Raw genomic sequence first — 25258 nt, 5'->3', positions numbered from 1 at the left:
GAAAGTTTCAGTTTCACAATTACTACACAAGACATGAGCCCATCCCTAACAGACTACAAACTGAACCCATTTTTCTCTTGATTTGGACTTGTGAATTTCTCTGAACAAAAAATGGATTCTGTATCTTCGCCTGTGAATTTCTCTGAACAAAAAATGTATTCTGTATCTTCGCCTTTTAAGATTTGCCTCTCCCATAATTTCTTTTAACGAACTTCCAGAAAACAGACTAATATACTCTCCTTCCTCACTAGAAGTTTCATCATCATCTCTCTGACCTTTGGAAATAAGCTTCTTGTTTACTTTTCGCAATTTTTTCTCCACTTACCCCTTTCTCTTCTTTGTTGGTCTGTTTAACTCCGCGCTGCTTGCTGACGCATCGATCTTCTTACTTTTACAATTTGGATGTTGTTTCTTTGGTAACTGCTTTCTTCTGTCCAACTGCACTTATTTCCTGATGAGGTCTTTAGTGCCTCCTTAAGTGGAGACCATCTCAAAACACATACTTTCAGACCTTTGCGACCTCTCTTAGTCACCTTCTTTGCTTGTGTAACTGGGGTAGTGGTGTATGGGCAGGTAAACTCTGTAGATATAAGGGTACCTGCTGCCGTTGATGGACTTCCTTCTGTTGATGGATCTGCTGCTGTTGACGGACCTACTGCTTTTGATGGGCCTGCCACTGTTGATGGACTTTCTGCTGTTGATGGAACCACTGCTGTTGATGGGCCTGTTGCTGTTGATGGACCAGTTGCAGTTGATGGACTTGCTACTACTGATGGATCTGATGCTGTTGATGGTCCTACTGCTGTTGATGGGCCTGCTGCTGTTGATGGACCTGCTGCTGTTGATGGACTGACTGCTGTTGAAGGGTCTGCTGATGTTGATGGACTAACTACTGTTGATGGAATCTGTTGAGATCTGTTGTCATGGTCAGTTGTCTGTGCTTCCCTGCATTCAGCTGCGATGAAGTCTGCCTCGCCATAAACACCTGTCTAGTGAAAAGATTCCAGTACATTTGAAACCTTTGACTCCTATTGCACCTGTCTGCACAATTAGTTCCCAGTGCATGTCTGACTTCTTTGCTATATATATGTCTTTTAGGGTCTCATTAATATATGATCAAGTGGTTGAAGCATGTGGTTAGTGAGAGGTGACAGACACACAATGGTACCATCGTGTGTCTTTTGCTTTATAAATAATGTCGAGGTTTCTGTTTTGAGAATAGTGGCTGTCCAATATAAGCATAACGGGGCATTCAGGTGAAGGCCTAGTGTGGTCAATGAAATGGGAGAACCAATCAGTAAAAAGATGAGACTGAACCCAGCCTGTCAGTCCAGTTGGTGTGGGGAAAGATCATTATGGGAGGCACAAAGTCCCTCCTGCACTAATACATGTGACGACGGTAACAAGACTCCCTCTTTCTGCAGTAATGAGAGGACCTATCTGTAATTTTTTTTTACTTTTCGTCAACAACATGTGGGAGTTTACTCTGAAAAGTACTGAGGCCAGTCTCCTCAACATTATAGGTATGATTAAGAGGATATTTATTCATTGAATATTAATTTCTCAGCAGGTCAAAAAAGGTCATTATGCTCTTTGCTGAAACCAGTTACTTCTGGTTTCTTGACTGATAACTTAACCTTGTGTCTGCGAAAGATTTGGTCAAACTATGCCTGCCAGCTATATTGGTACTGAATGGATTTTTTATCCCATTTTTCTCTGCCAGTTAACAAGCCATCCATCGTATGTCCTCACTTGTAAGTCCATAGAAGTTTCTCTCCATTAACATGCAATATTTTATGAGCTGCTCCTCAATTTTTACAAGAAGAGTCGGATATCTTCCTAACTTTTGGTTAGCTATGACATTTGGATCAACACCACTCATACATTCTCCCACCTTTCTTGATAGGGTAGCTTTAGGGACTTTGAAGCACCTTGCAGCTTCATTTGATTGTTTTGTGCTTGGATGGATTGATCATTTAGCCTTTACATCATTAATACAACTCTTAGTTATGTATGATGTCTTATAGTTAACATGTTAACGAATTCATTTTATCAAACCAGCGCAACAGAACAACCTCATCTCTTGATAATGTGAGTGGGGACTGTAACATTCATAAATCTAGCGTGGCTGAACAACCTCTTTTTCTTGCCTTTGTATCATATTTATGTACAAAAATAAAAATACCATGTAATACATTTTTCATACAAATTTTACACACAAGCATGAAAACTTATAAGTTACGGTACAATAAAATATCATCTAGGATTCATTTTCCAGACCTTTGCCTGAAAAATGTGGGACCCATATCTCAAAAACTAACCATTAATTTTCTTGAAAATAGTCCAATTTTATTTCCCACACCCAAATTAGCAAAGATTGAGTTAGTTAACTAGTGGCATGACAAAAACCCGTTGTGGTACAATACTAGCATACATCTCAGTGCAGTGATTTGCAACCAAGACACATTGATCACTACCTAAATTTGCATTATCATTCAATGTATATTTTGTTAAACCACAAGAAAATGAAAGTTTAAAAAACCTTACAAAAGATTGAAGTTTTACTAACAAAATGTTATTATTAACTGCCAAATTAATAATATATAAGCATGATTAAGGCTCTCTCTTGACTACAGTTAATAGAATCACCAGAATGTCTCCTATGTGCAAACAAATAGTGCATTTGATATTTGCCAGTTCTCACAGAATATTGGTGTTGTTCGATTCGTTGTGAAAGTAATTTTCTAGCTTGTCAGTAATATATTTTATCACACTTTTTAAAAGGATTTTTACATATGCAGCCAGAAACATCTTTAGGATAATTTTTCATTACTGAACTCTTATCATTAGTATTAATGAAAACAAAATTTATATTGGAAAGCTTTAAATTGTTATGAATTCATAAAAGCCTTTCATCAAATGGTAATTTGAGAATGTTATGCTTACTTAATTCATGTTTGTCATTAATTAAATTAAATATTTTCCTAGCTCTTTTCCATGCTACATCTACAAAAGTACTTGGGTATTTAAGTTTCAAGGAAATATCATGACCAAGCATTCTCCCCCTAATGTACCCTTAAGGCTTATAAAACCCTTAAAAAAGACAAAACATTGCAAGAAACAAAGGCAGATAAGTCTAATGCAGTGGTAATAATGAATAAAAGTGGTCGTGTCAATGAAATAATCCAGTGGTAATAATTAATTAAATTGGTTATGTAAATAAAATAATGGCAGTATATATTAAATGATAGTAAAACTTAACGAAACTGAGGTCTGATCAGTGAACTCTGGATTTAGTAAGCAAAGTAAATCCATTCTTAAGGGCTTGGAATAAAATAATGGCAGTATATTAAATGACAGTGAAACTTAACGAAACTGGGGTCTGATCCTATACAGACAATGAACTCTCATTTTAGTAAGCAAAGTAAATCCATTCTTAAGGGCTTGGACCATTTAATTAAACAGTTTATACCTCAATGCTCCTCCTTACCTTACATGTATGGCTTAGTCAATGCACAAAATTAATAACCCTATCAGACCAATCATTAGTTCAGTAGGGTCAGTTACGTGCAGTTTATCTAAATGGCATGTAAAAATTCTTACACCTTTAGTAGGAAACTTTTCTTTTGTACCCAAGTTGGCATTTTAATAGCTAACTTGAGTGCAGAAGAAAAGTCGGTGATAAGAGGAATAGAGAAACTTCTATACAAAATAAACGTGGCTGAAATAGCCATTATTGTCAATAAAACCTGTACGTATTAATGAAGGTCTTCTTCCAGCAAATAATAATAATAATAATAATAATGATAATAAAAATAATAACGTAGATTGACAAAGTCAAGAAGAAAGTATCACTCATTGATGTCGCAATACCTTGGGACACCAGAGTTGAAGAGAAAGAGAGGGAAAAAATGGATAAGTATCAAGATCTGAAAATAGAAATAAGAAGGATATGGGATATGCCAGTGGAAATTGTACCCATAATCATAGGAGCACTAGGCACGATCCCTGAAAAGGAATCTAGAAAAACTAGTGGCTGAAGTAGCTCCAGGACTCATGCAGAAGAGTGTGATCCTAGAAACGGCGTACATAGTAAGAAAAGTGATGGACTCCTAAGGAGGCAGGATGCAACCTCCTGCAACCCGGAACCCCACACTATAAATACCACCCAGTCGAATTGGAGGACTGTGATAGAGCAAAAAAAAAATAATAATAATAATAACACGTTAGGGGGACATTGTAACAAGGATTCGGGACACAAGAACAGTTGTATAGCAAAGACCATTAGTTGCAGCAAAGTTTCCCTTGCTCGATCAAATTCTTGAGCTCTCGTTAATTATTCGAGTTGGGATAATCATGAATACAATTATGCAGCGAATTTCCCTGAACGAACGTTACGAGTATTTAAAACGACTGGGAGAATTTCTAGTTTTTATTCACTTGAATACTGAATGATTAATCTTGACAATGAAGCTGAATGAGAGCCTGAGTCTCGTTTAGCTCAGTCACCAGTGAGGGAAAGTATTGAACGAAAAATCCACCCCTTTACATTTTGTTCATTCTAGTTTCACGTTTCTGAATATTAAGGCCTCCCCACACGATCAACGAACTCTGTTCGATGTAACACCAGAAGTGGAGAAACAGCGGGTAAGGTCCTGACTTTTCCCGCTACTGACGTCACATCGAACAAAGTTGGTGGTCAAAGTTTGACCGTGAGGACAGGGCTGTAGCTTGAAAGTCTTGACGGATACCCGTTTTGTGCACTCGAATTTTATATCTCAGGTCTCATTCATTGCCCAAGGTTTCTGTCTGTTTCCCTGTAGCCCAATACTTCTCTCCAGCAGTTTGATTTACATTTTGTAAGATGAATGGTTCATTAACTGAGTGCTCTTCTTGGATATGGTTTCTATAATGTTGTTCTATATGAACATTCAATTGCAAGCGGCCCTTCATGTTCATCTTCAAGAAGCTTTACTTCATCAAACCTAGATACTCTGTCAACTTTATTGTTGGGAGCTTTTAATATCAGCTTTTTCCTGGTAATGGAAAGGTAATTACTTCTGGCATCTGCCCTTCTGTAGTTCCTACCATTCCTCAGTGTTCTATTTTCCTGTCATCATTAATGGCCATGCAATTTTTCGGTTTCTATAACTGCCTGCTCGAGATGTCCAAGTGTACCTGTGGATGTCCTTTTGATGGGAAGATTACCTCCAGCCACCAAATAATTTATGTATAACAGAAAAACTAGTATAATTTGTACCTCATTTTTGCTCCTAGGCATTCCCTACCCATTACACTCTCCACATCTTCATTGATCATACCTACTTTGCATTCGCATCGCCAACAACGATTCTCATATTGCATTCCAGCATTTCACCTTGAATCACACGGAGTCTACTGGTCACTTTAAGCAGATAAATAAACTTTTAGTAACCACACTGACTACTTGACTTCTCATCTTCCACATCCGTTTTCGCTTACTCAGGGAGTAAGCCTACATACTACTTTGTTGTTCTTGGTGTTGTTGTTGTTGTTCTTGATATTGCTCTTGTTGGGGTTAGGAAAGACCTCTGCAAGAGCCTAAAAAGGACTAAAAAAGATGTTTCGTGTTGAGTTAAAGATACAGGAATTTTAGGATAGGATATTTATGACTTTTATTGGAATGAAAATGTAGCAAATAAATAATGTGTATGTTAAACAGTACAGAAACATTTTTTCAAATGAAATATAGTGTACGTATTTTAATTTTCGTTGGTGAAACAAGGATCTATTTGACTAGATTTTAGCATGTTTTAATTTTTACTTTAAGTCAGGAATATTATGTTTACAACTTATGCATGAAGGGAAAATCTTGCACATGTCCCGGGTAAGCTGTAGGTTGGATCACGCCTTGTTTAAGTTACACATACCACTACAATCTTGTAGTAGAGTTGGAATTAGAAATAATCTTAGGAGCTTTTCTTGAAAACAAAAGATGAAATTTTATTAGGAGACCTCTTGACAGTTAAACCACAGGAACGGGACCTTAACTTTACCTTAAACCTTCAGAATCATGATGGCACCCATGCCTCTATAGATATTGTCTGTCCTTTTCCCTGCATTGAGTAGCTTGTGTACTAAATAAGTGAGATAGCAGTAGAGAAAGTTGCCACCTAGCCACACACACGCGTGTCGCCAGTGTTCTGCTCAGTCCTTCCAAGGTCTTGAAATTTTTGATAGGCTCTATCTGACAACTCAACGCCTAATCAAAATAGGAGCGGGCATCTTGCCCAGAGCAACCTGGGGTTGTTCTTACTCTATGTTGGGCTTCCATCTCATAAGGACACGGTCTGTGCCTATACTCTCAGTCAGCCTAAGATGTAGAAGATACATCAAGCCTAAACTGTCAACCACAGGGAGCAGAGGAATGTGAGAGAGAACACCAATCTCCTGATCACCTGAAGTTTAGTCTGAACCCATGCTTTTAGTGCAAGGCACTAGAATTTATTACACCAGGTAAGAGTTTGTCAGAATCCATCAGCCTCCATCCCTTAACCCTTTGTTCTCTCGAATCCCTTATAACTATCACCTTTCAACACTCCCTTGAGCTCGTAATTTCCATTCAACTTCCCCACTTGCTTTGAGTAATGCTTTGAGGGAAATGTTGTGATTCATTAGTGTGTTATGATTTCATAGCCATCTTGAAGGGAGTTAGGCCCAACTAACTTTATCCAAGAATATCTCTCTCATCCCTAGTTCATTAGTCACTTAGGACTGCCTCAAGCTATTGTCATACTGTGCATGACCCTATTGTGCCTAATTATTGCAATTTTCCACTACACCAGGGGTGTATTTTGGTAGCTGTTCTCTGTCACACTATTCCAACCTTGTGCAAGTGACTCAAACCCTCTGAGAAGGGCCTAAGAACCATTTTCAGACCCGATAGAATAGCTTAGATTAACCCTCTCCCTTGTTTCATTTATGAGTATTCACGGGGTGCCACAAGTTCCTTCATTAGGTAATTTTAGGCAAGATAAAACTATCATAGTTATCAATGATAATAACAATATATATATATTATATATATATATATATATATATATATATATATATATGTGTGTGTATATTTATATATATATATATATATATATATATATATATATATATATAGATAGATATTGTTATGAGTATTGGTCGCTATTGCAATTCTTACCTTGTTATTAGAGGTTCTAACAATTAACCTTAGCTTTGTTACATCTAAATAGAGACCAACACTCACATAGCAACAAAAAAGGATTAAGAATCACATTAAAGGAGATTTTGATTAGGGAAGGCTCAGGAGAGAAATTCCGGGTCTAAATTAATTTCATGTATTTTCATTACTCAGACGCATTAATTACACAGAGCCATATACAATGGGTTCTTGGCTCCTCTCAAGTGATAACAAGTTAAATTAGAGGGCCACAAAATGCAAAATGAGACAACTTGATTAATAGATGTGGGCACAGTGGTGGCAGATGGATTTGCAGCAGTACACACAACACTTCTGCAATTGCATGAGAAAGTCACTTAATTTCTGATCAGCCAAGCACATCTGAATCTTTACAGAGGGATTTTTTGAAGGCTCAAGGAAGATGACTTCAATTTATGATTAGGCAAGTTATTCTTAACACTGGTAAATGATTACCGACAATAATTCTGGGTCTGGGCATAGTTCAAGGTGAAACATAATGGAATGAGAACAAGAAGAAAAGAGTTGACAAAAAAAACCTTCCAACCACACAATACCTTAATTCCTGAACACAGGATCAAGTGGAGTTTCTATCGAGTGAGACTCAGGAGATGGACACTCAGAGTGGTTCTTGGGTGGATAGGTTCACTGCCAAACAAGAGGGTTCGGGAGTCAGGAGTGACATGCTCCGAGGCCATGCAGTGTTTTGCCTGCTTCTGCCCATCTGACCCAACTTCGGCCTTATTCGGCCTCATAAGACCAATCGCTCTCACCGGCTTGGCTTTTGGAGCCAAGTAGCGATTGTCGTTTTGGAGCTGTTTCTTTGTCTCAGGATTCCGGGATAGAATTAGTCCTAATCCCAGAACCCTGGGAATTCCCGGGATTATCAATTGTCTAAAATTGCGCATTATACCTAGTTTTCCTTTCAGGTTTTTGATGCGCTTAATATTACTAGATATGCAGAAATATTACTGTAGATTGACTGTCTTATTGATCCCACCTAATGTTTAATTCCAGCATACACTTTGTTTTTCAACAAAGTAAAATGAATAAGAACAAGAGCTAAAATATGCTTCGTTTACTACTTTATGTTTGTTCTACTTCCAAATTCCAATGCGAATGACAATGTAAATTATAGTTCATTTCATTGATAAAAAAAATACAATTGTTTTCATTTATACACAGTGAAATGGAAAGAGTACTTAATGACTGAATATGTTTTAAAAATAAATGAAGAAAAATTAAACGTATGCATTCTTTATTATAACATGAACTAAATGATTAAGAAGTTTCTCATAGAATAAGATCTTATAGAACACGAGCAATTTTCTATAAAATGAAAGCAATAATAAATGACAGTAAATTTAATCCAATTAATGAATCAAAATTAAACATATATTCTGCATTCATATGTAAACTAAAATGATTAACGAGCATCATGAGCATGTATGAAATTCTAATAATAAGATCATAAATAACACGAACAATTTTCCATAAAATAAAAAATTAATGACAAAAAATTTAATCAAATGAATTAATTAAAAGGAAAATTATATTCTGCATTCATGTAAAAACTAAACTGATTAATGAGCATCTATGGACTTTTATAATAAAATCTTAAGTAACAACACACAATAAAATTTGACCCTATTTTTGTACTTAATTTTATCCCGGGATTTCCCGTGATAAGCAAAACTATCCAGGGATTATTAAACTGAAAATTGTCCAGGATCCCGAGAACCCGGAATCCCGGGAAACAAACCCCAGTGCCAAGGCATTATCTGGAAAAAAGATCTTTCGGCCAGTAGATCATAATGGGACAAAGTTAAGAGTGACATTAAAACTTAGGAGTATACAAGGGAAAAGGGGTCCTAACCTGATTTCTCTATTGTTTATTTTAGGGTTAGCGTAAGGAGTGTTTATACTTAAAACATGGCGAGCTTTTAGAAGTGTTAGTAAATACTTCTTGCAATATATATATATGCATTAAGCTACAAATTTCCTTTAATATCCAATTCGCTCTACTTTGGAATGAATATATTTTCATATAAGTATGTTAACCGATGGGGATTTTTTATTTTAGTTAATAAAAATTTCGAGTAATTCATTGCTAATGCAAATAGAATTTAATATCAAAAGGTATGTGTATGTTTCAAAATTAAGTCGCATGTTAGTGACAAAAAGACTAGGTACTAGATATTATATATATATACTATATATATTATATATATAGATATATATATATATATTATAATATTATATATATATATATATATATATATATATATATATATATATATATATATGTGTGTGTGTATGTATGGATGTATATATGTATATATATGTATATATATGCATATATATGCATATATATATATATATATATATATATATATATATATATATATATATATATATGCACGTATATATTAAGGAATAATGCTCGCTATATATGTACATATACAGAATATTATTATTCTTGAATTCAAAATTAACTAACGCTGGGAATAACTTACACCCAAAAAAGGAAATATTGATGCTTGTAAGTTATTCCTAATGCAAATATAAAAAACAGAATTTGATATCCAAAACTAAGGAATGTTGCAAAATTGAGAATCACATGTGAGGCAGTGACAAAAAATTTCCCACTCACACACACACACACACACACACACATATATATATATATATATATATCTATATATCTATATATATATATAGATATTATATATATATATATATATATATTATATATATAATATATATATATATATATATATATTATATATATATATATATATATATATATTATAAATATATTATTATATATAATATATATGTGTGTGTGTGTGTGTGTGTGTGGTGTGTTGTGTGTTGTGTACGTATAAGTTTTGTCATAATATACTCAGGATTTTCCCTTACTCGAATATATTGAATCACTTTAATATCGAATTTACCTTAACGAGGAAATAACCTCTTCCTAAAGAGAGACTACAGAATATCATATCTCGTCGTTATAAAGAGCCACGTTTATTGTCTTCTTTTTTTTCCTACGCTCTTTATGCTTTTAACAGAAAAAAAACAAATTGGGAGCCAACTAGGTAACTGGCCTTTTCTAGGAAGCCTCGCTAATTATGATTCCCTATTGTTCAATTCGTTGGGGGTTAGGGGAACTTTTATTATGATCCGCAAATAACGGCTCTCAAACAAAGGCTGTTTTGTTTAGATGACTGGAAATCCAGGACTATAGAATATCGAACGGTGCAGTTGTTGGTGCATCCCGAAGTGCAGACTTTAACGTTAGCTACATCATAGCAATAGCTTCCTATTCTCTTTTAGTTAAGCATTAACGTAACGTCATGAATTTATATTCTTTCTCTAAAGTGCGTCAACCCGACTGGAACGAAATTGGCGCTTTGTATCTTGACTTACCTGAAAACTCCAAGACAAAACTAAAAGGCGACCTGCAGTAACCTGGCTACACAATCTTCCGAATCGAAGGTTTCATATTTCAACTGCAGGATCAGCCTTTGTCATATCCGACATTTTACAGGAAACAGTCCTCGGCCTTCTTCTTCTCTTTATATTTCAGGCACCACCAATACTCCAATAAGCATATCTAAAACGAAGTTAGACAAACACTTGAATATTCTGCCAGATGAACCAAGACGTGTTACATATTTTTAATGATTCCTACACAAGTCACACTTCAAACTCGATCTTACTTCGCCGTACCACATTGCCTAATCAACCCATTTAGAGCATGACCCAGGGGTCATGTATTTTTGGGAAATGACCAGGTGTTTGAGTAGTATCTCTGGAAATAAGCCATTCTTAAGCAAATCGCGTGGTGGGCAAGGTCGTTAGGTCAGGTCAAAGGTCAAATGAAAGAAAATTTTCCATCTCAATAATTAATAATTGTACTTAAATCAAGATCACTCGATTATGAATAAGAATATAGAAATGAGATTTGTTGCATTTCAAAGGATAATGATCGATATTTTTTTAATATAAAGTAAATAAAATATCTAGGCGCAGTACTTCCGTAAGAAGAATTGCCATGAATATCGGATATAGCCGATTCTATAGCATTCTTAAAAAATATAATTATCAATAATTTCTTTTATTTATTGCTTTATATGAGATTTTTTTTTACATATAATAGAGATTTATTGGGCTAATCGCTGAACGTTTCAGAAAGTGGGTGTGAGAGCTAAGAGAGTGACGCTGGGTGTAGTATGTGGTTGCGGCTGGTGACCCCCAATCGCCCTCACACCATCCATATTGCTCCGAGCAGGAATCTTTTCTTCTAATACCTGTGTTTGAATAATATTCGTAGAAGGTTACTGATGCAACTTTTGCAGATAATCAATACTTATTTTATTGGTAATAGAAAACCATATATCTTGATTTCCAAGAGATAATTTAAAATTATATTAAGCCTTATCTTATATGCAATTTAGAATGACTCGTTGATTTTTAGCACAACTTTGCTACTAAATAAACCAGTACTTCTAATTTCAGGTTTATTTCTTATTTCTTTTTCCTCTTCTTTCAGGTAGAAGCTAACATGAAAATCAATAGGTCAATTCTTTAGAATGTAGTTGTCTCCCTTGCATGATGTTGTATGGTCCTTAAACACTTCATGATTTCTGTTTCTAACACTGTTGCATGAATCCCCTTAGCCAGGTGAGTCATCGCATAACATTGGTGTATTGGTATGGTGAATGAAAAATGAAAAAAAACTTTAATTAACCCAGAAAGTAGCAGCCTATCTAAATGTTTTTTCTTCTGATCGTGTACATATATATGTATATGCATATATATGTATATATATATATATACTATATATATATATATATATATATATATATATAACAATATACACAAAATGGGCCTTACCATACTAATATCACGCAGTCTGTTTAGAGCAAGGGTTCTTAACAGGGGGTATCCATAGCCTTTGGGGGTATGAGGACCACCTGCTGTGGGTGTAGGACTTGATCTTTAGATATTTGTATACATTTTATTTCAATGTGTCACTATATACATGGGTACCTTTTGAAAATACATAACTATATAAAAGTATGAATGCCTTTGATTTGCATGTATGTTTTATTCCTAGCTATTCATTCCCAAAGTATGTGTCGAACTAAGTATGTTAAGTTACATTGTCAACAAATGAGACTTGATAGGATTTAAGCAAAGGGGTTAAATTCATTGGGGGTCTGGAGTCATCAAAAGGTTAAGAATCCTGGTTTAGAGCATTCATTTATATGCATCCATTTCTGAGCACTTAATAAATATTGAGTTAATTGTATATTCAAATTAGACTTTGTGGAGCATTTTTAATTATACATTAATTTGCCTTTGGCATTTGCTCTGAACGATAAAACTCTCGTTTTGAGTTGCATAATTCACTTAAACGTTAATGGCACCATAATATCGTTTGCATTAAATTTGTATATTCATTGACAACTTGGCGCATTTTCTCGACACGCCAAACTTGTTCCTTTGATATCCAGTCATTTCCCCCGAAAACATTTGTGCCTTTTTTGGCTCTACGCCATTCCATGGCGCAGTGATTATCTCATCACATAATGGATTTTTTTCCCTTTTTTTTTTCTTCCGGGCAAGCGTAGTTACATGTCCTAATTCTCATCGATGAAGAGTAGAAAATAGGGTGTAATCATGACAATACCAAATTATGAACGCACTGAACATTAGATTCTTTAACAATGGGTATATCAAAATTCTCTCTCTCTCTCTCTCTCTCTCTCTCTCTCTCTCTCTCTCTCTCTCGTTTGCTCTTTTACCTCGGAAAAACAATTAAGCATTTTTATACGTGTGAACTTTAATTCATTCTTCTCTCTCTCTCTCTCTCTCTCTCTCTCTCTCTCACACACACACACACACACACACACACACACTCAATTTTTACTTTTGTTATAACAACAGCTAGCACATACCGTCGGTCAGCATAGCAGTTCAAAATACTTCTTTTCCAACCCTTCCCTTTTATCAGTGGCCTCTTCAAACAAACCTACTACATCATTCCCCACCCGTTTCATTGAATGTTAATTTTTCTCCATCTTTCCTCTTCCTACTCCTCCTCCTCCTCCTTTTATTCCTCCATCCTCTACCATCTCGCCTCTTCTCTCTCGAGCTACCTCAATCTTTTTTTATCGGTTCGGATTTTTTATGTTCCCTTGGCTTCCTTCCTCCCAAAATCCCTGTCCTACATCGTCTTTGCCTCCCCCTCCCCTTATCCCTACCATCCCCCAACCCCCTCCGACACCTCTACCTCCATTATTTCCAATTATTTATCCGTCACATTTTATTTTAGATTTCATTTCGCTTCCTTCTCCCCCTTCCCCATAACTATTCCCTCCTTCCGTCATTCTCTCCCCGGCGCCTTCCCCCTACCCTCCCTTCCACCCTACCTGCATCTTTCGTCTGGCCAAAGTTTACTCGAAATCTAAATTGGTTTTCAACGAAGGTAATTCTGACAGTGTCGGAGAAGACAGTCATTAATTACTGAACTGAAAACTGAAGCTTTAGCGTGCAAGGAATAAAGGTTGCCAAGCATTTTGCGTCCTGCTCCTTTGATGAGAGAAAGAGAAATAGAGGGACAGGAATTCAAATTTGCTTTTGTGTGTGCATGTGAGACGGAGCGAAATAGACTGACGATTATCCATCACGCCTTTATTTTACCATTATATCCTGATATTGGATGCTGCAGTCACTTTCTAGCTACGATTGGGATATATCGTCAGAAAATGAAGAAATAAAATAACAAGAACTTTTAACTTCATTAGAGACCAATTAGCAAACAGAACAAGAATTGGCCTTGGTAAGTTTTAATTGGTTAATAGGATTAAGATAGGGCTGGGTTTCATGGCCAAACGAGACGAGGAGAAAGAACCACAATTGATTCTCAGTGTAAACAAGAGAAGAAAAGAGGACTACAAAAGAGTCCCACTACTCAACTGAACTAAAATAGGACTTCAGTAGAGAATTTTCATGAAACAGTACGTTAATAAGACCTCAGCAGCATTTCATGAGTAAACACAATTAAATGAGGATCTCGAATCGATATGATTTCATTAGGCAAAATGGTTTTTTTCTTTTAATTTATGTTCTTTATTTCTTTTCACCTCCTAATGTGACTATTTCCAAGGTAAGGTAATATAAGGCAAGGTACCAACACCAGTAGATCGTATTTCATTGGGTGTTTGATTGGAAGGAAAAAACTGATATCGTTCTCTGTTATGTGTGGGTGTTTGATAGTCCCTGTCTCTTGATGTAAAAAATCCCCGTAGGGGTGTGTGCCGTCAGTGCACCTCACGCGATGCACTGTAGATATTACTGAAGGTTCTTTGCAGCGTCCCTTAGCTGTAACCCCTTTTATTCCTTTTACTGTAACTCCATTCATAGTATATTTCTTCTGTCGTGCTGTCCATCATCTCCTAACTAATATTTCACAGTGCAACTGCGAGTTTGCCTCTTGTTACACCTTTTAAACCTACCTACTCTCAATTTCCTGTCCAGTGTTGAATGACCTCAGAGGTCCCAGTGCTTGGCCTTTGGCCTAAACTATATTCCATTCCATCTTGATGTAAATCTCTTGGAAGTATACAAATTAATATACTCTCTCGCGCGCTCTCTCTCTCTCTCTCTCTCTGACTTGCAATTGGGTTCTCCAAGAGAAAATGGGGAAGAGGGAGCACTCCCACCACCCCCGGGAGAGGAGAGAACGACCACGGCATGGTGGACATTCGATTGTTTCTGGTTGGAAAGAAGGGTGACTATATATATATATATATATATATATATATATATATATGTATATATATATATATATATATATATATATAACAGTGGTACCTCGAGATACGAAAGGCTCAACTTACGAAAAACTCGAGATACAAAAGCTGACACGAAAAATTTTACTGCTCTACATACGAAAAGTTTTCAAGATACGAAAGGTTTCTGAAAGTCCGAGATTCGCCCGATAACAATTTTGAAACTCGCGCCGCGCGCCGCCATCTTAGTTCTAGTAGACTCGCCACCATCCTCCTGCTCTCCCATTGGTTCCTGATGCTAGCCAAGCCATGAGATCCTTCTCTCCTATTGGACAGCATCCCTCCCATCATGCATCTTACGTGGTGGCGTTCCTTCGCTCGGCCACTTCGCACCCAAAGCTTTATCGTACACATGCGGCATTCATTCGGTCCAACGATTTCGTTTAGTATTGTAAATTCGTTAGTGATTTTGTTGTGCTACTTTATCGTGTTGTGAGAACCTAATTAGTATACGTACTACATATGTAACTTAATTACGTACAGTACATATAGTCATGGGTCCCCAGAAAGTTGCTGAAGTTCACAGAAAGAAGAGAATGCTTTCTATGGAGACAAAGATGGAGATAATAAAAAAAGTATGAAGCTGGCTTGCGGTTGAGTGTGATTGCTAAGGAATACGGCCGAAATCCGTCGATGATAGGCACCATTCTTAAGCAGAAGGAAGCCATCAAAGCAGCTACACCTTCCAAGGGCGTGACTATTTTGTCCAACAAAAGGAGCCATGTGCATAATGAAATGGAAAGGCTGCTTCTTGTATGGATCGAGGACAAAGAAATCGATAGCGATATGATAACCGAGACGGTAATCTGCCAGAAGGCCAGCGCTATTTTCGGCGATTTGATTGCCCAAGCCGAAGACGACGGCAGAAAGGGAACATCAACGGCAACCCCAGAGTTCAAGGCTTCTCATGGGTGGTTCAAAAAATTCCGTAAACGGACTGGCATCCATTCGGTGGTGAAGAAATTGAAATTACGTAAATTATAAAAAAGTAAAAAGAAATGTAAAAATAAAAAAAAGGCAAAATAAATTTTATTTTAAGTTTTTTGTAAAGTTAAGTGTTACAGTTTTGTTAATGTGTTTTGTAAAGTTAGTTTGTTTTTCTGACATTTGTTTATGTGTTTCGTAAAGTTAAGTGTACGTATCTGCCGTTTGTCCTCCTCCTCCTCTGCCACCACTTTTGGAGATAGACTCACTCGAAAGGTAAGCTTCCACATTTTACGTTACAGTAATAATATTTCTTGTACACTAATATACACTTTATTTATAGGTTTTGCATTTTTATTCTTAATTTAGGTATTGAATGGTCCAAATTGTTGTAGTATTTCATTGTTTATAGGTTAATTTAGCTTTATTATGAAATTTACTGGGGTGTTTTTGGAGGGCTTGGAACAGATTAGCCATTTTACATGTAAAATGTGGTCCAAGATACGAAAAACCCATGATACGAAAGGCGCCTCGGAACGGATTAATTTCGTATCTCGAGGTACTCTGTGTATATATATATATATATATATATATATATATATATATATATATATATATATATATAGTGTGTGTGCATGTGTATATAGGTATATTCATAATGCCTCAAAACAAGCGAGGTAAGTCACGGGAGTAATTCCCCGGAGCCTCAGGCCCAATGAGATGATGGAACGAGTGATGAGCTATTCCCTTCCTCTTTTTGTTTCTCTTTGCGAAGTGTGAACTCAGCGTGACCTCTAAGAGATCATCATTTATTCAGACGAACGTTGTGATCAGCGAGGAAGATTCTATTCTCACCTCCAGCTCTCAATACTAACCCAAGTTAGGTCTCCTTTGATTTCCTTGACATTCGTTAACGGAGCAGAGCTGCTTTTCAATTCCATGTCGTCCCGGCGAGAGAGAATTGATCAAGTACTTTGTATTCATGGAGTGCCCTCTACCGCCCACTCCCCATCCCAGTTCATTCCAAAACACATAGCTCTTCTTCCATACACCGTAACACCAGTCCCACCCCCCAACCCCCGCCCCCGCCCCCGCCCCGCCCCCCGCCCTCGCCCTCTCTATCGCTCCAGCATTATTCCAGTGGCTGTTTCTCGGAGCTGCCCTGGTTTTGTAGCGAGGCTCAAAGCCAGGCGTTTGAGGATCAGAATGAAATTCGGATGAAATTCTTGGCGCTGGAGAGAGATTTTGCCTCTCATCATGGAAGAGGCGGAGAGGTCGTCTGTCACGGCTACACCGTCATTCAGTGACATTTCCTGCATTACTTCCTCATGCTGTTTATTCATGTCTATATGTTTCAAGCGTTTTGAATGATTAAGATACTAATAAAGGGACTCTTCTTTTCGTAGTGATGCACTTATTCATTTGATTGCTCGTGATGTCTATGGAAGCAAAATGTTCTTTCAAAGTGAGAACTTTCATAGTGAATTATTCGGAAGGAAAATATTTATGAAGATATTTAAAAGAGAATCTGTGCTATGCATAGAAAGTCATATATTTGAAAATCAAATATGCTTTTTACGCAGTGGTAATGATTTGTGTGTGATGATATCTTTAAAAGTCCAAACATAAAATTGGGTTAAATTGGGAGCTCAAATATTTCTGGAAAACTGCGAGGAAGTGAAATTTTCCCCTCAAATATAGTAAATATTTCCAACAAATGTAGTCTTTAGCGGGTTGAATTTGGACATGAAAATATAAGCGAGAGTGAAAGTGTTTTGTATTGCACTATTTGGAAGCAAAAACAAACTGGAAGTTATGTGTTGGAGAAGATAAACTTTGAGGATGAATTTTAAAGAAAATCTTTGGTATGAATTAGCAAAACATTTAGGATTTTTCCTAGGTAGTGACCCCCAAAGGTTTTCGGGGGTCGTTATCTAGGGCAAATATTTCTTGGGGTGATTATCTTTATAATATTTACAGTTTTTTGTTTATGATTTTACTGTAATCCCCAACGGGCTTGTACTAAAAACGTCGCAAAGGTGGATACATACCTGGTTAAAACCCGTGGGGGTCACTTTCTAGGAAAAATTCAACTTTTTTACTAAAATACAAAGAAGTCAAAGTATTTTGCACGGCAATGTTTAGATGTAAGAAAACATTGCGGATAAATTTGAAGCATTTCTTTGAGATGAATTTGCAAGTGAAAACAATAATGAATGGAGAGTGATGCAGTCTAGGAAACATTTAAAGACAGCAACCAAGAGAGCAAGTGTTAATGTCGGCACTGGTGATAATTATTCATTTATTCGTTGCCACTCTTTTTTTCTATAAATGCAATTTTGGATAATTAAACAAAATGAATATGAGCTAAATAATGAAGGGAACATGAAATGTTAACGAATTCTAATTGATTCATTAGTCCAAGCATTCATTTATTCTTACTTCATTCAAGAGTCCACAAACCTTCATGAAAGATGTGAAATAAAAAAGAAAAAAAAACCTTTCCATTACCCGAAGAACCAGACGAATGCAAGAAAACAAAAACCAAAACGAAAAAGAAGAAATCCCTCTTTGGATGTTTTGCCTCTTAAGAAAAATCCAAAAATAATGGTCTCCGTAATTCTTGGGAAGTTCCTTATCTCACACGAAATGACGCTCTCGTAAGTGAAGAGATCTTTTTCCAGTAACTCTTTCAGCTGCTTCGGTGGTCTATTGTTCGCATCCTGCCGTTTTAGGAAACTATTGAGATGGTTATTTGTCCGTCCGTCCACACTTTTCTGTCCACCCTTAGATCTTAAAAACTACTGAGGATAGAGGGCTGCAAATTGGTATGTTGATCATCCACCCTCTAATCATCAAACAGACCAAATTGCAGCTCCTCTATCATCAGTAGTTTTTATTTTATTTAAGGTTAAATTTAACCATTATCGTACGTTTGGCACCGCTATTGGTGCCAACAACACAGGCACTTACCGGGATGTGGCTGGAGGTTTCATGGGCCGCGGCTGATAGTTGCATACAACAAACCTACAGAAAACTCGATTACTCCTAAGAAACTTCGGTGCAATTTTTACTTGTTATTTTCTTCTTTCAGACTTCAGGAAATCTCTTCCAAAAGCTTGGTTGGTGTGCAATTGAATTCGAGCCTTTTCATCTTCAGTTGGATTTTCAGAGGATATTTTGCGTTATCATCAGCATCCTTCAAAATGTGCAAATGATCTCGTGAAATAGAGTAAAAGTTAGCTAACTTTCTAAGGAAACTTAGCAGGATACAACTGTGTGACCAAGAAACAAACAAGTAGAAGAGAAAAACAAAAAGACTTTTAATTTCATGATGAACTTAACAGGTAAATATATAAATGATTTGCTTCGTAGTGCCTTATCCTCTAATTTCCGATTTTCCAAATGTTATTGACATCTACACGACCCCTTTTTCCAGCCTAATTAATATCCTTTCAAATAGCTCAGGCCTGATGATCCAGCTATTGAAGTTATAAGAATCGAGGGAATTAGAGAATTAGGGCTATGTAGATAGCCTGACATACAGCTGACTCAATCTGTCCCAAGTTTAACGAATTCTTCTTCTTTCCCGACATTAAGGGGTCGGTTGCCTGATGCACCTTCTCCACTGCCTTCTACCAAACCTCTTCTCTCCTTATCTTCCTTCACTTTATCTCGCCATCTAATTCTCTGTCTCCCTCTCGATCTTCTTCCTCTAACAGGTTCCTCCCAAGCCCTCTTTACTCCCTCCCCATCCATCCTTAACACATGCCCATACCATCTCAATCATGACTCTTATCACCTCTGTAATCTTTACTTAGCTTGCCTTTCTTATTATTTCATCATTCCCAGTCTCTCAATCAGCGACATTCCCACGACATTCCCATAATCCACCTCAGCATTCTCTCTTGGCTTAATTAGATCCTAAATATTTAAACTTTTCCACCTGTTTTATAATTAAGCCTCTTCTTTCTTGTATTACTATTCTGTCTCTATCTTCCCTATAACACACCAAAACCTTTGTTTTATTCACATTCACCCTTAAGCCACCCCTCTCTACTAGGTCTTCCTCATCTCCAGCAGTAATCACCAGATCATGGGCATACAATAACTCCCACAGCTCTACATTCCTGATCTCTTCACTTAACACTTCTATGACCAGCACAAACAAAAATGGGCTTAATGCTAAACCGTGGCATAATCCAACACTAACTTCAAAGTTTTGTTTATCCAACTGCTGTTGTTATTTTTGTGCTTGTTTTTGATATCATCTCCACCAGCCTTAGCAAACTTTTCTGGGACTTTCCTCTTGCTCAAATACCAAAACATCACTTCTCTTTGAATTCTATTGTATGCTTTCTCTAGGTCTATAAATGCACAATAGAGCTCCTGGTCTCCCTCTAGACTCTCCTCCCAATGCCTTGGCATTACCTCCTCTTCCCATGTAGCTTTTAATAAATCCAGCATCTATTTCTCCCCCTCTGTTCCTAGTAATTTTATTATTTCAATTTGGAACTCTGGTGGACCTGATGCTTTACCATTCTTCATTTTAGTAAATGCTCTCTTCTGTATCCTGTATCTCCATCACTGGTCCCCCTACTCGCTGTGCCTCCCCCATCTCCTCTCTCTGACATTAAACTATTTTTAATATATATCACGGCATTCATTAAACTTCCTATCTTTATTTTATTTATTTGTCACATTTCATTTTATTTATTAATCATATCTTTCACTAATTCATTATTTAAATTACCTTAATTAAATTTATTTACCTTCATTTTGGCACTGAATGGCCTTCTTGGCCCCAGCAGTGCCTGGCTTTTGACCTAAATATCATACATCCATCCACTTCATTTTCAGTATTTAAAAGCTGTTCAAAATACTCAGTCCATCTCTTCTAAATGTCTTCATCCCTATGCAATATATTTCCATTTCTATCCTTGATGACACCCAATTTACCCAAATCCTGTCTCTGCCTTTTCCTCAAGTTTGAAATCTTATAAATATCCCTTTCTCCTTCTCTTATTCCTAGTCTTTTGTTCAGCTGGTCCACCATACTTTCAATAGTCATACCTACCCTCCTCGCCTCTCTTTCCTCTACTCTGTACCGTTCCTTTCCACCCTGTGCATGCCTCACTTTACATTCCTTAAATGTTTTTAATTTTCTTTTAATTGATTCTCACACCTCTCCATTCCACCACCACTTTTCTCCTCTCGACACTCCATATCCACTGGTTCTTCTTACCAGTTCCTTCACTTCCCCCACACATATTTCTCTCATGTCTGCCTAGATATTTTCCACTCTGTTACCCAGTCCTAATTTTACATTCCCCCTCTCCAGCCATATCTCTCCTATTCCTCCTAAATGGCTCCCCCTTTTCTCCTTGAAGTCCCAAATTTTAATTCTAGATCTCCTCTTTCTCTTTTTGGGTTTCCTACTTCTCATTTTAAAATCCATCACCACCAACCAATATTGTTTAACACTTCTCCTGAGATCCATTTGCAGTTCATCACATTGCTTCTGTCGGCTCCTCTAACCAGAATGTAATCTATTTGGCTTTGCACTCCTCCACTTTCATGTGTTATCATTCTTAAAACATCAGGCATGGTTTGTTTTTAGCAAAGGGGTTTTTACGACCGCATGCCCTTGCTGTCATAACAAAAGTCCACCTGCAAGGCAACAGTTTTCACAGTTATTGGCAGTTGACCTACTCTTTTTCTAAAAAGTAAGACCATAAAGCAGCAATTCCCAAGTTATTGGCAGTGGGCCTAGCCTTTTACTAAAAAGTAAGACTGCAAGGCAACAGGGAAAACAGGGAACTGGTATATGTCATATTTTTGTCTAAGTTTTCCAGCCACAATTACTCAGTTTTGCACATTGCAACATGTTAAAACCTCCTTGATAGCCATAGATACTGAATGGTCTTAGCTGGTAAGTTTTGGCTGAGACCGCTGTCGTGAAACCGGAGGTGCAGGAATGAGGTCAATTTAAAGAATTTTGACAACTGATAAGAAACTGAAGACAACGTATTAAAAGTAAAAGCAGTCAACCAATGCATCTGAGGGCCAAAGGGAAGTTATAGAAATCCTGGATATGGACAAATTAAGAATAATAAGATTCATAAACGGTAATGAATGCCAGGTAGGTAACAAACTATAGACCAGCAACACTCTGGGACTCCATGAAAAAGCTATGTAAACACTGATCAAAATCAGATTGTTGAAATTCCTCCAAGAAAACGTTATGGTTACCAGGAACCAGTATGGCCTTTCCAACGACAGAGGCACTGAGCTAGCCACAACTACGATTTCTGAAATTACATTCACAACCCAAAAGGAAGACCACAAATGTAGAGTAATCTCAGGACACATGACATCAGCCTTTGACAAAGTTTGGCAAAAAACATGGATTCAAATTGATAGAGGGCTGCCTTGCCTAACCAGTCATTAGGGCTTTTGACAGTTTCCTGGACAATAGGAGGACTTGCATAGGAATGGGGAAAATACACTGGGCCAGAGTTTCTTATTATGTTTGAGATACATCAGGGAAATGGGCTGGCGCACATCCTATTTACCCCCTACCTTCTACATAGCAGACATTCAAACCCTGTCTTGGAAATGCTACAAATTAATCTTTGCTGATGATAACTCATAAATCATCACTCATCCCAACGAAAAGAGTAACCAAAATGCTCGTGATAATAAACTGCCAGAAGGTCAGCAAATGCAGTGACCTTGAGGAGGGTGGAAAATGAATACAAGCCAAAAAAAAATTGCAGCTATTGTAAACTTTACGTGCAAACCAGTAGACATAGTGTGGAAGACAGACTGGTTTCTTATAGGGACAACAAACAAGTTCTGGGAGTCATGTTCTACAAGACAGGACTGAGGCAACAATGCTAAGCTGCATGAAAACTGAAACAACCTCCAAAAGGGTCAAAGGTCCAAAGATACCAGGACAAACATTGATTAGCTGCTATTTAAGACTGAATAAGACCCTGGTGAGGCCCAGACTAGCTGCTTCGGTTGGAAGTGCTTCTCCAGATCCTAATTACAGAAGAGTATAAAAAAGAGAGAGGGGAGAAGAAAAAACCAAAATGATATCAACAGAGAAAGATTAAACGGGTGGAGGTAATAAATATAAAGAGCAAGATATCACAAATGAAAACAATCCTCACATATTGAAAAATAACATTGCCCATGTGAATATGTCACTTAATCATCTTCATGCTAATAATCACCCACCACATACACTCTCCAACTTCCTCTCATATACTTTATACCTTGTGCACCTGTCCCACATAGCCTCCTTCACCTTCTCCCACCCCAACTTCATATATCCTCCTAACCCCCCACAATATGGCTCCCAGGTGTTGCCACCACTGGGGAATGTTACTGATAAGGACTATATTTTTATCACATTATCTCATTATCTCCTATACTTGTTCAGAACTCATACCATTAGAAAAGATTATATATAACAATATTTGTCGAGAATTTCTTTGAGGATGCTGAGTAGACTGTATTAATTTTGGTACTAAGCCTGGATGTTTTAGGCTCAGGTGTTGGGTTACACAAACTAAGCTAATATTTACAATTTAATTACAAACTTTAGACTATCAACGCCCTGGCTGCACACATTCACTTTATTCTAACAGCAAAAATCATTAAAACTAGTGACAGCCAGCTAACAAAGTTGGCCGCAAGCTCCTTCTCAACCACTGAATACTTCTGCTCCGCTTTATGAAAAGCTTTACTCACATGTGCAATTACTCTCAGCCGTTCCTTCCCATTCACCTCTTGCATCTGCAGTAAATGCCCTCCCATACCAAACTTACTCGCATCAGTATACAGCTCTAGCTTACTCTCATCTTCACTATAGTCTGGAAAAGCCAAGGTGACATCTCTAGCAGCCTCTTCTTTCAATCTCTCAAATGCTCATACCATTCACTCATTCCACCTCAGCTCAGTACAATTTTTCTTCCCTGTCCATTCAGTCAACGGCTTCCCTATATCCGAACAATCCCTAACAAACTTCCTCCTAAACTCAATCAAACCCAAAAAACCCCTTCAACTCACGCACTGTCCAGGGACGTGGAAACTCCCTTACTTTTTTCACAAACTTTTCACTCTTCCTCACACCACTCGCACTTACTCTATGGCCAAGAAATTCCACCTCCCCAGCCAACCATGTACATTTCTCAAGCTCCAACCTCTTCCAAGCGCCCTAGCACCTTCTCAAGTAATTCCATATTCTCTTCAACTGTTTCACTCACAATCAAAATATCATCTATAAACACAGTCACCTTCCATCTGTCAAACCCAGCCAAAACTACATTCATTGCTCTTTGGAAGGCAGCAGGTACGTTAGCCAACCCAAAACTCAAACTCACTCACTCACTAGATGGCCCACTTGCCCACACCCGAAGCACGCTCCTAACACCCACCAACTCTCATTCTTCTTGTGTCCTGGCTTACCACATCTGTAACACAGCTGCTCTAGTTCACAACTAACTGATCCTACTATTTTGACGCTTGCACTTCGATCCCTCTTAGATTTAACTACACTTATGTTACTTAATCTCACACTTGTATCAACTGCTCGCTCTGCCATTTGCCTCGGCCCTTCCAAAATGGCATCTCTATAACTCTTATATTCAAGCACACTCTCATTTACTTTGGCCCTAACACTAACACTTTTACTCAATTTCATACTTTTATCTAGCTCAAAATCTTCCACTATCTCTAGAATATCAATCAAGTCAACCTCTCGCTCGTCCATCTCATTTTCTCTTCACACTTCAAATTTATGAATTCATATACATTCGCAGGTACAGTCGCTAACAACTTCCTCACTAATTCCGTACGCTCATTTATTCCCTCTTCTCCGAACTTTTTCCTAGCTAAGGTTTCTAACTTGCACGCATACATTGACAACGGCTTACCAACATTCATTCTTACCTCTTCAAAATCACGCATTTTCTTATATCTAACACTACTCTTTATCCTCTGCCTGTTCCACATTCGTGGCTTTCACACTCTCATATGGCACATTCCCTACACTCATCATTACCCCATACATAATCAACAAAAATCCTTTCAAAAAGCTACATAACTCTCTTGCCCAAACTCTCTTGTTATCCCCATACTTACCCACACGTACTCTCTAAAAAAGTTCCCCACGTCCCCACTACCATATTCCTCATACTTCTCACACTAGGCTACCTCTCTCATATACACCACCTTTTGCACTTCCTGT

The 25258-nt window shown here is 37.3% G+C and overlaps 1 protein-coding gene across 1 annotated transcript; it reads right to left on the bottom strand.

The window, feature by feature from the left end:
- Positions 1-350: 350 nt before the first annotated feature.
- LOC135211466 (uncharacterized) lies at positions 351-24781 on the bottom strand. Its single transcript, XM_064244776.1, has 3 exons — positions 24589-24781; positions 23761-23882; positions 351-989 (listed from the first exon to the last, which is right to left on the bottom strand). The coding sequence occupies exons 1-3, from the start codon at positions 24779-24781 to the stop codon at positions 351-353; spliced, it is 954 nt and encodes a 317-aa protein (XP_064100846.1).
- Positions 24782-25258: the final 477 nt, after the last annotated feature.

Source organism: Macrobrachium nipponense, chromosome 19 (genome assembly GCF_015104395.2).
Source record: "Macrobrachium nipponense isolate FS-2020 chromosome 19, ASM1510439v2, whole genome shotgun sequence".
Lineage (NCBI taxonomy): Eukaryota > Metazoa > Arthropoda > Malacostraca > Decapoda > Palaemonidae > Macrobrachium > Macrobrachium nipponense.
The sequence above is the reverse complement of the archived record's forward strand: the minus strand, read 5'-3'. Positions and strand labels throughout refer to the sequence as shown.